This window comes from Paramisgurnus dabryanus, chromosome 20 (assembly GCF_030506205.2).
Source record: "Paramisgurnus dabryanus chromosome 20, PD_genome_1.1, whole genome shotgun sequence".
Classification (NCBI taxonomy): domain Eukaryota; kingdom Metazoa; phylum Chordata; class Actinopteri; order Cypriniformes; family Cobitidae; genus Paramisgurnus; species Paramisgurnus dabryanus.
The window spans coordinates 15,377,447-15,393,816 of NC_133356.1; the positions used below are offsets into that span (position 1 = coordinate 15,377,447).

The 16,370-nt window shown below is 36.9% G+C and overlaps 1 protein-coding gene across 2 annotated transcripts; it reads right to left on the reverse strand.

Annotated features, from left to right (window-relative positions):
• Positions 1-54: 54 nt before the first annotated feature.
• On the reverse strand, positions 55-13,176 carry wbp1la (WW domain binding protein 1-like a). 2 transcript variants are annotated; one of them, XM_065296640.1, is made up of 4 exons: positions 12,960-13,176; positions 6,671-6,773; positions 4,040-4,201; positions 55-2,763 (listed from the first exon to the last, which is right to left on the reverse strand). In XM_065296640.1, exons 1-4 carry the CDS (start codon positions 13,107-13,109, stop codon positions 2,057-2,059), a joined length of 1,122 nt encoding a protein of 373 aa, XP_065152712.1. In that variant the 5' UTR covers positions 13,110-13,176; the 3' UTR covers positions 55-2,056. The 2 variants fall into 2 exon arrangements, with proteins under 2 accessions (XP_065152712.1, XP_065152713.1); XM_065296641.2 differs by lacking the exon at positions 12,960-13,176 and adding an exon at positions 7,182-7,657.
• Positions 13,177-16,370: the final 3,194 nt, after the last annotated feature.

Genomic DNA, 16,370 nt, shown 5'->3' on the forward strand with positions numbered 1-16,370 from the left:
AATAAAGCATTTCCAGTCATTTTAAAAGGGTGGCTGAATCAGTCAAAGTACTCATTTATTGACTTAAAAATATTATTTTATTAATATTGAACATTCTTTGATAATCAATCATTTTGGTTGAGTCTTTACAAAATGCAGAAAATAGTTTAATATATATATATATATATAAAAAGAAAGTGACTACAGATAAAAAACAATAATGTAGTACCAGGCTTAAAATCAAAGCTTAAGAAAAACAAAATCAATTGGCTTGCGAAGCCTTCGTCACCTTCAAGCACACAATCTCACCGCATCAGTGTCAAAACAGTGCAATGACAACTTTTATCAGGTACAACAGTCAACCAAAACTCATTTACAGTGAGCTAACCAACATTGTGACTCAGATATCCACCTTTAAACAATATTGGTTTCAAACAGCAAAGGACAAAAGAGAACAATCAGGATTAGAGCTAGTAGAGAATGAACTGCGTAAGCTCCTTGCTGTGACAGATCACTTCTGTAACTGACCTTATTTCATAGCTTCAATCTTTGGCCAAAAAAAATATGTATTTTAATATATGTATCTATGATGTAATAACTGGTCCAAACCACTCAAGATTCACTCTTTCCTGTATATTAGAGTTAGTCTAACAATACTGCTACATAAATTTTCCAAAGGCACCAAGTCAGTTTTGTAATCCGCCTCCAAAACCAGTTTTTCCAGCCAAAGCAGTACAAACCTAAATTAACTCATGAAACCCTACTGCTAATCCGAACCAAAAGGTCAAATAAACACAGTGGCCTGAGGAAAAAAAATCTCCTTAACAGAACAAAACTATTAAAAACACACACACACACACACACACACGACAGTGTAAGAAATGCAGTGGAGCGGCTTGGGGCAGATATACTGCCACAAAATAAACAAAAACACACTGTATCTCAATCTTATCATAAAATGTAAGTGCTAATCTGTAAAAAATACTAGCATAACAACAGTAATTTTACCTGATCTGCTACAATAAACTTGCATTAAAAGCTTATTCTATGTAATAAAGTCATAACTCACCTTACCATTAGTGGTGCAAGAGCTCCCTTACAGTGTTAAGATACAAAAACTTGCACTATAGGCAAATAAAGACGTAAAATTAAGGCAAAACATACATATGTTTCAATGGAAGGCTTATCAAGTGATCCTTTAAAACAAGAAGTTATCATTGATGAAAATGTTTACTGATATTGGCCCTTGATTCATTTATGCATAAATGCATTCTTTCACACAACTGTACTTTTTAAGGCATATGAAAACTACTCAAATTTAACAAAGGCACCTATTGCTAATGTATAAGCTGGGGTACGTCTACACAAATGGTATATTAGCCTTCATTAAAGAGTCATTGCATAATAAACTTCATAATTCACTACTTTATAGCATGTGGTATCGATTCAGTTTATGCAAATAATCATGCAAAATACGGCTTTGTTTTGGATAAGCCGAGACCATATAATACAATGACAAGACAGAAGCATGGATAAAATTAGACACTTCATCATGCAGTGACACTTCAGATCAAATATTTAATTGAAAAACATAAACAAGACAAAAAAGAATTTAACCATTAAAGCTCTGAAGTGTTGGTAGACTGCTCTTTGGAATGCACTGGCAGTCTTGACCCTTTTTCTTACATCGTGTAATTTTGCCCATTCGAGAGGTGCCGTATTTTAAATGGTATTACAGGTAAAAACTGTGCGCCAAAACAACACAATCAATCAATATACCCTGACAAACCACCTCCAGATCTACAGGCATGTCAACCCTATAAGGCTATAAACTGAGGAACAAAATTTCCCCTGTGGCTTTGATCATGACCCCTCTTTGAGGAAACAGACCTATAAAACGTCTTTACTAGCTTATCCTAAAAAACATAGGACTCGCACAAACGCCCAGCTAAAACTCTCTCACTCGCGCATATACAATACACCCAAAGTGACACTGTTGACAGTACAAACCGATGTATATTGACAAAGTAAAGGGAGACAAGAGTCTAAAGCAAGACTCTGCTGGAACTGGTTGTGCTCAACTCTGGGGATCCATATTGTTCCCGTGATGCGGACCCTCCTGTTCGTTAATGGTGTGCAGATGGAGGCAGACAGGAGGTCGCTGATGCTCCCTGTGCTCCAGAGCCCCATCTGAGGCAGCCAGGCCCTGCTCCTCGTCCCCTAGACCCTGGGGGCCACTGCTACGGGAATTGCAGCTATCACAAAAGTCCTGCTCCTCAAGCATCTTTCCATCCATGAGCTCCTTCATCTCCTCCTCTTCTTCCTCTCCATCCCCAGGCCCTTGGTTGCAAACGCATACCTCAATCCCAGAATCACCTGTGAAGCGCCTGTGGCGCCCTGGAGTCTTGTCTTTGCTGTCAGGAGAACAGTCCAGACTTTGATCTCCAGGTTTTGTCAGATCTTCCTTGCTGTCGCTCTGTTTTACCAGGCTGTCGGAGGTGGCGCAAGCTACCTGCTGAATTTCGTCCTCTACAGTGAGGTACGGTTTATGGTGAGTTGAGAGAGAATGCGAGGGCTCCACACAGGGTTCTGGGGAACAGTTCTCAGATGCAGAGGCAACCGGGCTGGATTGCAGGGGAGAGCAGAGCTCATTCGGTGGATCAGAACAAAGGGGGTCAGTGCTGGTGGACTGGCCTGGTTGAGAGGCACTGTATGGAGGCGGAGGGGTTGGAGGTCTGTTCTCTACTTCCTCGTATGGGGGTAAGAGGTAGCCAGGAAGAAACCCTGGAAGAGAGGATGATTTTTTTAATTGTTGTACTGTCCGCAAACTTAAAGGGACACTGCACTTTTTTTTGAAAATATGCTCATTTTACAGCTCCCCTAGAGTTAAATGTTTGATTTTTACCATTTTGGAATCCATTCAGCTGATCTCCGGGTCTGCTGGTACCACTTTTAGCATAGCTTAGCATAATCCATTGAATCTGACTAGACCATTAGCATTGCGCTAAAAAATATCCAAAGACTCTTCTGTAGTTACATTGTGTACTAAGACCTACGGAAAATTAAAAGTTGTGATTTTCTAGGCAAATATGACTAGGACTATACTCTCATTCTGGCGTAATAATCAAGGACTTTGCTGCCCTAACATGGCTGCAGGAGGCGCAATGATATTACGCAGCACCTGAAATTGTCTCCTTGGTAACTTTAAATAGTAGAGTCCTTGGTCTAATCGGATTCAATAGATTGTGATAAGCTATGCTAAAAGTGGTGGCGCCAGACCCGGCTGAAAGGATTCAAAAACGGTAAAAATCAAATGTTTAACTCTAGGGGAGCAGGAGAGTGTCCCTTTAAGGTTTTTCAACTTGCACTGTTGTTTTACATTGTATTGTGCATTCCATAATAAATCCCACTGTCTATATGTTTGTTTTTGTTTTTTAACATTTATTTTGGTTACAGTTATACTGACATTAGGGTGTAGTGCATTTATGTCACCCTGCCTGTGAAAACCCAACTGAAGTTTTTTTTTTTGTGATTTACCGTTTTCTGCATAAAATCATCCTTCTTAATGTAAAGTACATTCTGTGAAAATATAACTTGGATATCTTAAATATTGCCTGAGTAAGGTCATGCCAATGACTGAAATTAAAGTGAAATCAAACTTTGATGCTCCTAATCTTATAAAGAGATTATGAGACTTTGGCCTAGATTTTACAGGCATTATGTGTGTATATATATATATATATATATATATATATATATATATATATATATATATATATATATATATATATATATATATATATATATATATATATATATATATATATATATATATATATATATATATATATATATATTCATGGAGTAGTCAGCTGTACTGCAATGTCTCATCTACTCTGTGTTTCAAAAAGTAAAATCCCTCAAAACTCTTCATGTTTTTGACTCACGTTTATGGCATTTAGTAGACATGGTGATTTACAAAAGAGTGCTAAAACTGACTGAATGGATTAGCATGAAAGCTAGAGGCAAGAAGGGGGGGGGAGAAAGAAGTGGTACTGACTGAAGTAGAAGGGTACAGAGGTGTAGTTATGGGCTTCTCTGTAAGCGATGAGGTTGATCTCATGCTGTCGTTGTTGCTGCTGCAGTCTGTGTTTGGCTCGACGGTGGTGACATATGCAGCAGCATCCCAGAATAATGATGAGGGTCAGGACCAACCAAAACCCTGAAAAACACCACACGCATAACATCACTTTCACTTTCAGATATGAATGCAACGGCATAATGAAAACTCATAAACCACTCAAAGAACTGTGGGAAATTTGATGTGAGATCCAAGTGTGTAAAACATTTCCCCAAATACAGCAAAAGACCTTTTCTGGCAGATGGGGAGTCCACTTTTCCGAATACAGCAATTTAAGGCAACTGTTTACAGGAGCTGGCCAGATCTAGTTACACTGGGTTTGTGTCTGCCCGGGTCGTACATATTTGGAATGATGTGAAAAGGACTAAGTTCAGCCCCTTGACTCAGCAGATGATGTGCTGTAATTACTGTGGTGAGGTTAGTCCTTAGTTATTAAAATAGATGGTACGCTAAAGGGAGAGGAGTAATTTGATAACACAGGAACACTGCCAACGGGTGTGAACAGGGCAGAACAACAACTAAATCGGTGCCAGCGCATGACTCAAAAGTTATAACCAACACATAATTATTAACCCATATAACCAAGGTGCTGCAATAGACTTGTTTTGGATAAACCAAGCTTCCCAAACCCTTTATAATGTAGAGCAGTGGTTCTCAACTCCAGTCCTCGGGCCCCCTTCCCAGAAAATTTTAGATGTCTCCATATATAAAACACCTGATTCAGTTCATCAGTTTGTTAATTAATGATGTTTTAAAAATTCTAAAAGAAGTCTGATGAGTGGAATCATGTGTTTCATATCAGGAGACATCTAAAACATTCTGTTGTGGGGGGGTGAGGACTGGAGTTGAAAACCACTGATGTTGAGGGTCATTTACAGCATATGTGGTTCCAGTAAGCTGTGTAATTGTAATCTTAATTCTCTTAAAACAGTTTATAGTAAAAAAACATTTGCTGTGTCAAATATAAGCCATGACGTTTTTAAAGGCATGTACTGCTCTTGTGTCACAGGTTACAATTTCACATTAAAACTTCGATCACACATAGTCCAATAGTTGCAGTATGAGATGTATGGGACATTGTACTGGTAAACATGGGTTATTATTAGAATAAAACATACTTTGGTCTAATAAGACAGTGACTGTGCATTATCCAGCTTGCCTATTTACCCAACAATTAAATAAGTAGATGGAAATGAAAATGGAAATAGGCATTAAGCTAAAATTCTTTGATAAGAAGACAAGCTACAAGATACATGGAATTAATACGGTTGTAGAAAGTTGTTTGAAAACAGTCAAATATACAGTTTAGTGGTTATTAAAGATACTGGAAATTAGACTGAGAACTCCTATTACTAGGGAACAATGCAATGCACAATATGGCTGCCCTGCCCTGGTAACAGAAGTCTTGCCTTCCAATTAAAAGAACCAACAATCAATCAATAAAAAAGACGATTCTTTGGGGGAGAAGCTTTTTCAGTGTCTCGTGAGGGGCTTGCCAACCACCATACTGTAAAAAAGATGGACGACGCCTAAAAAAAGAGAAAGTTGAACCCAAACATCTCAGAAATGGTCGCTGACATCTTGCACCAATGACGTCATTTGGTGCCAGAGTCTGCAAAGTACTCTGTACACACAAATCAAGTCGATATACAAGTTTAAATGCATGTAATAACTAACTTAAATCAAACTTATAAAAAAACACTAATACTTGAAAGAACACCAGCATGATAAGAAATTACCAAAACGTATATGTAGTGTAACTTGATTTTTAAGTGTTGCTCACGTCCCATTCGTTTACACTGAGAGGATGGGTTTTACAACCTCTACTGCAGCGAGCCACCAGGGGGATCAAAGTGTTTTGGAATTTCTTTTTTAGGACATGCGTGGCACCCATGTTGCCAAAGCTAAAGCAACCTTGAACAAGGTGTTTTTAGTGCAATTTCACAAAAGTTATGGTACTACTGAGCTGATGTCAAGCTTAATTGTTGGTCAAAAAAATGTTGTCTATGTGTATGTTGCTGAGAAATCCAGTCACTAGATAACAATAGGCACTGTGTGCATCAATGACCAAACCAGTAGGTTTGTAAATCAACAAAAATAAAGTATTTAAAAGTATTTGTTAGGGTTAGGTGTCGGTGTTTGCAGGGCTTTTATTGTCCCAATAATGCAGCAACCATTTCATAATTTAAAAAATACATAATCCTTTAAACTCCTTTATAGCTTTGGAGACTGTACCCTGGCCCTCATCACAACTTTCTATCAAACCCTGCTGCTATCCCAAAGTAAACCACAGATGTTAAACACTGTAGCAAACTGTCTTACGTTAATTATACATGTAGACACTCAAATAAAGTGTTTAAACTAATTATTATTAATTTAAAGAGGATTCTAAAGATTTACAGTGGTCCGGAGCTCTGCAACGTCATATGGCCATACACACAGCCCCCACCAACCTAAAACATCTTTCTGTGCCCCTGTGGCCAACATAAACTCTGTGGATTGGCTTGATAGTACAGCATGTGTAGGCAGAAAAGACTGAGAGATACTTACACCACACTTCATAGTAATAGCTGCAGCACTGAGACTCTCCACAGCAGTGACCTGAATCGCAGAAATAGCTCTGGTTATTCACCCCAAAACACAGCAGCTTGCTCTGTAAAACCAAACATAAAACACACACGTCATAAGCACAAACAACAGAAGAGTTGTTGTATTTCCGACCATGATGCTACTGTGGTGAAAGACTTCCTGCTCACACATGGATGCTCTGCAAGGTTTAAAAGAAACAAACATTCAAAATATATCCTGAATTTAAACAACGCAAACATTATTTGTGACTCAAAGCCAATATATTTGGTATGAAAGAAAAAAAAAGGGCACAGTAACAAAACAAAGTCCCAACACAATGGCACCAGGGTTCACCTGCAGGTGTGCTGATAAAGAACAAAAAAAATGTCTAAATCCAAATGCAAATGAGAAGCATATTACGTTACAATCCTTTGCGTAAACAGACCGTATTATAAATGATAAAAGCCTTGAATCCTATCCATTCTTGTATTACCTGTCGAAAGCCCTGCAGAAAAGGCATTGTAGACACCCGACCGACAAATCAACAATCGGCCCAGCAGAGACACGATTTTGTTACACACAGGACTGTGCGCAAAGCCCGATGAAAAGACAGTGGGAGGTCGGGCTTGGGCGGCCCACCATCCACACATGGTACAGTGTGACATGAACTGACCAGTTTATTAGCGGGAGCTCTCAATTTAAACACACACACTCAGCCTCCCTCATGGCATTTCAAACTCAGCAAGCACTGCCAGGGAATGCAAGTAAACAGGATGACCAGACAAGTGGTCTGTCCCTTCTCTCAGTGTCGCACCCTCTCTCACTTACACACAAACGCTATGAAGACAACTGCCTGCCTGACAGTTGCCTCGAATGGTAAGCTGGATACAAAGCACACTTACAAAACATTATAAATCTGAAAGCTTCGCTGATGCATATATTTACTATTTCAAGTGTAAGGAGTAAAAATGTCCTTTAGTATTAATTCGTGGGCTGTTGAGATAATGATTAGAGATGATAAGCTGCAAAAAGCAAAAGTCTACATTCTGCATACCAATGCAAGAACAGAAAGCAACTAACATGGTGCCAAAAAGCCCATACAGGGAACAGCAATGAAAGCGCAGACAAATTAGAGGTTAGAGATTTAGGATATTTGTTGATAAGAACACTTGATCTTAAAAATAACCTTTTAAAAAGTTTTCTACGCATTTAATAAACATATTAGTAGACTTTTTGCAAATAATGCAAATTATTGACCTATTGTTGACAAGCTACAAGTTAATACTACAAGTTAATAGTTCATTACCTACAAAATCAATCGTTTTCACTGGTATGAGGTGATGCATTCATGTAAAAGCAATAGACCATTTTGGAGTAGACGTCACAGTTACATCACTGCAAGCTGCGCACGCAAATTCAATGAATTAGACACAAGTGAAACGAGCAAGAAAACTCACTGGAAAATGTCTTGTTGAGTGTCAGAATAGAAATGCCAAAAAAGATGGCTTTCATTTTTATAGAATATCATCATCGAAGACACCATTTAAAGATAAACATATACGGTTAATGTTTGTAATAAGCCTTAAACGGACAGGCTGGAGCGAAGAAATCATCTGGAAATCTATTAATAATTAGAATAGAAAATAATTAGAGAAGATGTCCGGTGTTCCGTAAGTCTGTTCCCTCTGTGTGTTTCTTATAGGGGCGGTTTCCCGGACATAGATTAGACTAGTCCTAGACTTAAACACTTTTAAGAGCTCTCCAAACTGAAAACAACTTGCACTGACATATCTTAAAATACATCAGTATCCTTTGTTTTACCTCAAAATGCACACAGGTAATGTTTTTAGTAAGGCATGTTTGTTAAAACTATTTATATTTCCTAATTAAACTAAGGCTTAGTCCTGGATTAAGCTAATCCTGGTCCGGGAAACCGCCCCATAGAGTTTTTTTCACGTTACATTTATTATTTATTTATAATTTTTTTCTATTATTTCTTTTTATTTCCTTATATCTTAGCTTATGTCTTCTTCCTGTTTGTTCTAAAATTATTATGTTTACATAATGAATATATAAATATAGCACATGCACACACACACACACACGTAAAGTGTTATTAATATATAAACAGGCCTTTTTAATTTATGTGTAAACATAATACTTTTATAATAGTTTTAGAACAAACACGTAAGCTATAAATATAAGTAAAAATAATAGAAAACAGGAAAATTATGAAATATTTAATAAACGTTATTATATATAATACATAATAGTTTTGATTTTATATGTACTTTAGCGATTCAGATTGTAAAAATAATAATTGATTAAGCAAAAAAGAACAATACATATACATTACACACATGCACATCAGTAACCAAGCCACTTAAACTTTTTATTTATCTAAAAAATAAACATAACATGATTAAAACGCTATAAGAAACATTGCACTAAAGGGAAACATAGGGGAACAGACTTCGCCAGAACACCGGATCCATAAAAATCACGGTTTAATGTTAAAGTCGCAATGAAATTGAAATGAAAAACTATATATGTATTTTTAATAGTGTGGTATTATTAACAAATGACTTATCTGTGAGCTTCATTATTTTTTAAAAATTCGTGTGTGCTCATAATCTTTAATCAAAAATGCAAATCTCCTCCCCTCCTCAACGATCTCTCTTCACTTCCGGTCAAAAGTATGGCAGGTGGGCGGGGTCCGGGAGAAGATCGCAGTGATTAGCAATTAGCAACACGACCCAACTTCAAACGATCCAATCAGATCTCGATGGACAAATTCAAATCCAGCCCTGCCTTATTTCATCTCAAAAGCCGTTTCATTCGGATATACGTCACCACGGGGAAAATAAGGCAATCGCTACTTCCGTTTCATGGTGACTTTAAAACACGTTCTCACAGCTACTGCAGACCTGTCACTTTCTGCAACCAGTTTGGCTCCGCCCTAAAAAAGTAATCTCTGTTTGCAAACACGAAAGTGGTCTATAACAGGAGTCATAGCTGCTAGTTTAAAAGGTATACTCCAGCCAAATATCAAAACTACCCTAATGATTTATCCACCTTCATTCAATCCGAGATGCATATTTCCATCATCCTCCAGATGAGCATGTTTGGAGTTATTTTAGTAAATGCCTTGCTCTTTCAAGCTTTATAATGGTAGAAAACAGGGATCAGGAATTTTAAACTTCAAAAAAGTGCATTTATCCTTCACAGAGGTAATCCACACGACTCTAAGGGGTAAATAAAGGTCATCTGCGTGTAATCAATACGATTTTGTACGAATGATATCTATATTTCAAAACTGTATAAACTGTAATACCTAGCTTCCGGTAACAACACCATTTTGGACTCACACAATTTACGAGAGAGTTTCAGCGTAGTGAGCGAGCGTTGCCATGAGTATGTTGCGCAGTGACTTTTGTCAATAGTCCAACCGAAGCCAGTTATTATAGTTTACAACAAGCGTGCCGCACAAGCCCTGAAAAGTGAAGCCAAAACATCTCGATCGCCCCCCAGTGACTGGTCTGATTTCGCGGCTTCACTTCCTGCTGCGCATGACTGGTCCCGAAATCGCTACTGCGCAGACTCAAGATCCAAGATCGCTTTACCTCAATTTAGCTATGGTAGACCATAACAGTTAAAAGAGGATAGTGCTGCACAATTAATCGCATCGCAATCGCGATGTCAGCCTGTGCGATTATATGACAGCAAAATGTTGCAATTATATTAAATAAATAAATGTTAACAGTTTGATGATTTTCCTTGCTGTTTAAAAAAAAAAGAAAAAAGAACAAAAAAGGCAGTGCACGTGTGGCATGCACGTGTGTGGTGTGCGTCGTCACTTGTGTGTGCGCAGCGCGGAAATACAAGAGCGAAGATGGATGCAGAGGAGATTGACAGTGATCTGGTACCTAAAAAAAAAAAAACTCTACGTCTGTTGTATGGCGGTATTTTGGATTTAGGATTACTGACACTAAGCAGTTGATACATCACGTGGCAATACGAAAACATTTCTAGTTTTACAAATACACATTTTAGCATTATCACTAAAATGTGTGTGGATTTTCCTTAAAACCCATCAAGTTAACTCATCATGATACCATTTATTATAATCGCAACAGCACATCGCAATATTAGCATCAATAACCGCAATGGGAAAAATTATCCAAATCGTGCAGCCCTAAAAGAGGAGATGGGAAATATTATTTTATGTAAGATTATTTAATAGTGTTATTTGATCAAGCAAATGATTAGGATCTCAACAGAACGTTTTATAAAAAAAGTTAATAATTGGCATTTTCTTTAATAATTTAATTGTTAAACACTAAAATGCGTCACTTGTAAAGTGTGTTGTTGAGCCATGGTACACGTGTATGCGTGCGTCATGGGGGCGTTTCCCAAAAGAAACTATGGTAGCAAGTTCTGTTGTTACAAATAGAGTTCAATGGTGACAATGACAATAGTTAGGTAACAATGCTTTTGGGAAACATAGCTCTGGACAGGCCCACCTCCATCTCATTTCGAGCCAACCCTGAATGGTGTTCTGGAAATCCTTATAAAAACTTATTGTTTATAGAGAAATTGTTTAAAGGACAGGACAGAACAAGACAGTGAGCTCTGAGATTAAGCAATCATACTTGCTTCTGTAGAATCCAAAGTTTCCTTTGTTATTTCTCAAATGACATAATGCCAGTTAACAAGTACACCATTATTATGTACTAATAAACAAAGTCTGTATGTGCACAACAGATTGCTTTGCCACAGCTTTAAAATAACACGCAACTGAACAAAACATTAAATAAATGAATGGCAGCCACATATAAATACGTTTAATGCAGTATGAACAGAAGTGGTGTCTTTCAAAATTAACCTATATTTACAAAAAATATTTATGCCTAATGCTAAAGTGTAATTTATTTCAATACTATTGGCAATTAAATATTTACAATGCTAAATGGTTTTAAACTTGCTTTTTTGATGGATGTTGTGTGGAATGGGGGCAGTGAGATAGGCTGTGAAACTCTAATAAGTCCTATCTTACATTTTTCCTCACTCAGTGCACACATTATGCAAACTGGTTGTGATTAGATTTTAATGTTGACTTAACAAACCCATCAGATTTTAAGCCAGTCCATTGTCTAAAAAAATGAGACTGCTGCCAACAACCACGTGCTGTCATGTCAAGAGACTAAATCTGAGATCATTTTCATATTAAAAACAAAGTTTGCATTAACACCTATGTTAAACAACCAGCCCACTCCCTGTTTTTCATTGTCTGACCTTGATCTAACACCTGTTAAAACACAACAGTATAAAAGCATCAGCACAAACACATTCCTTTCATAGTCAAGGTCAGAACAAAAGCACAAGTCAAAACAGCCTCAGTAAAACCTTTTAAATATGTGATTATTCCAGAAACAGATACTGGTTAAATGTGCTTTACATTTATGCCTACATTTGTGTGTCACTCAATGCCAGCTGTACTAGTAAAATGCAACAACCACAACATAAATTGGCCTTCATCATCATCATGAATACAATTTTCTTTGAGTTATTTTAGATCACTTAAATTCTTTGCAACCACAAAGACTGACATAAAGGAAGATAACATGTCAACAATGTTTGATAGATTGTTTTGGCTATTTCCTCAGATGTAATCTTAACCACAAATCAGAAACAGGACAAACTCCAGATTGGATTCTGTAACTCAATGAAATTACACGATGTGTTGTTGACTTTGTTAACAGTCAAGTATGTACAGTCCAAAGACATTTACTAATTAACTAAAAACTAACACCTGCCAAAAGACAACATTATGCATTAACTTTCAATTACTCATTTCTTCTTTCTTCAACAGACAGACAGAAATTTGAGGTTGGTTTTAGAGAAATATCACAGTAACACTATCTTGGATTTCACAAGATTTAAATGCAACTTAACTTTAAAAGACATATGAACGTGACATCAGCCATCCAGGTTTGTGTCACCTAACTTTTGTGTTTACCAAAAAACTAATTTTACTGAGGCGCACAACGAGCTTGACTTCAAAACTTGTAGAAATGTTTGAAAAGTGTAAAACTTAGATCCTAATTAATTTTTGCTGTAAAAAAAACCACAAAAGCTGTGGCTTAAAACCTAGTTAACTGCCTAGCTAGACATTTGTGGGCAAAAATTATATTCAAGAAGGGAGCTCGTTAGGTTTTGAAACACAGTAACAGTCTGCCGGCTAAGCTAATGATGCTAGCAGTGTCTTTACCTCGGTCAACGCTGCTTCCACTGACACCGAACCGACCGGTCCAATTACCGCGTTAGTAATAGACAAGCCCATTCCCAGTCTTATATATCGGACCCCCCACATTCCGCCCTTTCTTGTGGCTTTCGCCACATCTGCGAGACGGCAGAACATTCAGCTAGCCTACGAGCTAGCTTCAGTTACGTCTCTTTCTTTCAACTCGTCCACAAACTCTGAAAGTCTAAGATAAGCTCCGCCCCTTCCTTCGAACAGTTGCTATTGGTCCATTCAAGCGTACACTTCCGGGTTTGGCAAATAGAACAGGCAGCGATAGGCTGATTTATCTGTCATTTTTCCCGATGTCATCGCCGATTTGGGCGTTATTTTGTTGTTCTTCACCAGCTGAGATAAAGAAATCAGCTGACTCTGAATTTAAAGGGACAGGAAATGACATATTTTCCTTTATGTAAACAACATATCCTGCTCAGTGGTGAAGCTGATGTTGTATATTGTTAACTGTAGATTCATTATATAAATTCAAGAATTAGCAATTAATCTTTATGTAGTTAGACAGATATGAGGAAACTGTTCAAAGAGAAAAAGTTTAATAGTTTACTAATTATGGAGTCTTGAATGCTCAGATTTTAACAGTGTTTCAGAACCTGCATAACTGCAATCCTGTAATGTATTGGACTGCAAAATTATGTAATTTATATTTATAGCACATGCAATTTTAAGAATTACTGAAATCAGGAACAACTTTTGGTAGGTTACATATTTTCATTGTTCCATTTACAATTTATAAGCATTGTTTATTGGCAGAACATAAATAAAATAAAGTAAATTTTTAAATAATTAAAACTTTCGATTGGTACGTTCAATAAGTTTCTCTTTGTACACCCCACAAAACCAAAGGCTTTTATCAATGATCTAACACGCAGCGTTTGTACGAAGACTTACAATGCACCATAACATCATCTTATACAAATTTAAATTAGCTTAAGATGAGCTTTAGATATAAAATAATGTTTTTTTAAATAATGAGTGAAAATATAAGATAGAAAACGTTAAAAAATTTACATTTATGCTATTATTTACATCCTTTATCCACTCAATTACATGACATTTAACTGCTTTATTGCATGAACAGAATTACAATAAAAAATTTTGCAGTGTTGGGTCCAAAAGGGACAAACCGGCATTGACTGGTATATTTCTATGCTGGATTGTTTTAACCCAGTGTTGGGTCAAGTGTAAACATTTTCTGCACTTAAAAAAAAAAAACTTTCACTTTTGCCTATTTTAATTTTATTTTAGTTTATCCTTTATGTTGAGATGACTTTAAAAAATCTATTTATCTATATGACCTTAATAAGAGTAAATTCAACAAATAAGTGTGTCAGCTTAACTTAAAAATTATTTGTTCAAACAACATAACATTGTGGTGTAAAATTAACAAATTAAAGAGCACCTATTGTTTGATTTGCGTTTTTAAATATCCTTTGGTGTGTAGGTGTGTATTATGCTGCGTTCAGGCTGGTTTTTGAGCCCGTAAATTACGACTTTAAAACCACGAATCACGACTCTGAACTGGGAGTAGATTGATCTAGTACGAGTTCACGTTTGGGAAGTCATGGGTTTGACTGCCGTTCCAGTGCACTTTCATGGGTAGAAGGTTGGAAAAACACTGGTTACAGGTTGCCTGGAACGCACTATTAGTACATGTTACATAAATGCTAAAGGTACATACCCCAAAGTAAACGATGACGCGAGTTATCGTCTCCAACGTACATCTCTTTTCTTGGACTACAACAAACACACGGATTGTAGGCAACAGTTTACTTCCTGGGATTGGTGATGTAGACAAGACCGACATTATCATAATTTCTTCTGCTTCGGACTCAGCCTGTAAGTGAACTCCTGTTAGCAACCAAATCTTTTAAACATGGTAAGGAGCGTCCCATTTACGGATGACTTTAGAGGTATTCAGGCCAATCACAACGTACAGATAAGCTGACCAATCAGGGACACAGAGCTTTTCAAATCTGTGCGTTTCAGGAAGAGAGTGAAATCTGGAGCTACAAAAATTGTACGGTATCTGAAAATGTGTTTTTTAACCATAACTTTTTAGCAATGAAATAGGTGCTCTTTAATAAAACCAATACAGACTGGCATCTTATTGCCCGATGATGTTGCAGTGTAATATGAGTAATTGTTGTTCTGGCAGTCAATGAACTTGTCAATATATACATTTTAAGAACACAAGCAAACAAACAAACCAACAAACACATAAATTAATGGTTTGAAATGTAACATTTAATTTAAATACATATTTGATAAGCTGTAATTAAAAGGTCTATATGATTAGTTGTATTGAGCAGCTGCACTATGATTGATTGATTCAGTGTTATGGTGATCCTAATTGAAGGGGGTGGAGTTTATATAATGGCATTATTAATTTTTTGTCATCATTAATAAAATTTTTAGGGAACATTTAACTCAATTGTTTGTTAAGTTTACTTCCCATACACTTATGTTCGATAGAATTCAACAAATACAATGATTCAGTGGGTACCATCAACTGTGTGCCATCATTTATCACAATATTTCCATAATATTTGTTTTGCTACTATGAAAGTCAATGATTACAATCAGCTGTGTGCTTACCATCATTTATCAAAATATCTTCTTTTGTGTTCATCAGAAAAAATAAATTCATACAGGTTTAGAACAAAATTATGACAGAATTTTCATTTTTGGGTGAACTATCCCTTAAATTTTACCCAACGTCTGGGTGTGTCCATTTTGAACCAACGCTGGTTGACTTAAGAGGTGTCTTGATATTTTCCTACCTCCAGATGCCGGTGAAAGCTGCATCTTTCAGGTTTCAGACACAACCAAAGCATCTGCTGTCATTAAGAAAGTGACAACCACTGATCCCTAAAAAAAATCAGTGTAATCTCTCAAGTAAACCTATTTGTTTTGCGGTAAATGTTATTTTGACAGACATAGCTAAGGGCTCTTGCTTTATTCCTGGGACACATCTCCCTAACTTCGGACCGCGGCTTCTTAGGTGAGGCCCTTTGAACCAAGCCAAGTTAAAAGGAACAAAAGCAAACAAATCACATTGTTCTTTCAGGAATTTTTCTTGTTCACTGCTTTTTATTTCTCTCTTTTTTGGGGCACTTCTCTCATTCAGGGCAGTAAAGTCAATGGATCCTTACATCCCAGCTTGACAGTTAGGAGGATACAAGCTAATCCTCTTAATCTGCCTTTTCTCCCGTGCTGTGCCAAAGGGGGAGAGGTACCCAGCACAAGTAATCCTATCGAAAAGACAATAGGATTAGACCCCAGCTCTTGGAGTGACAATCAGATATCTACTGACTGATTTGCAAAGTAGGGTCGAGTTTCTTCAAATTAGCTTTTTTTCTCCTC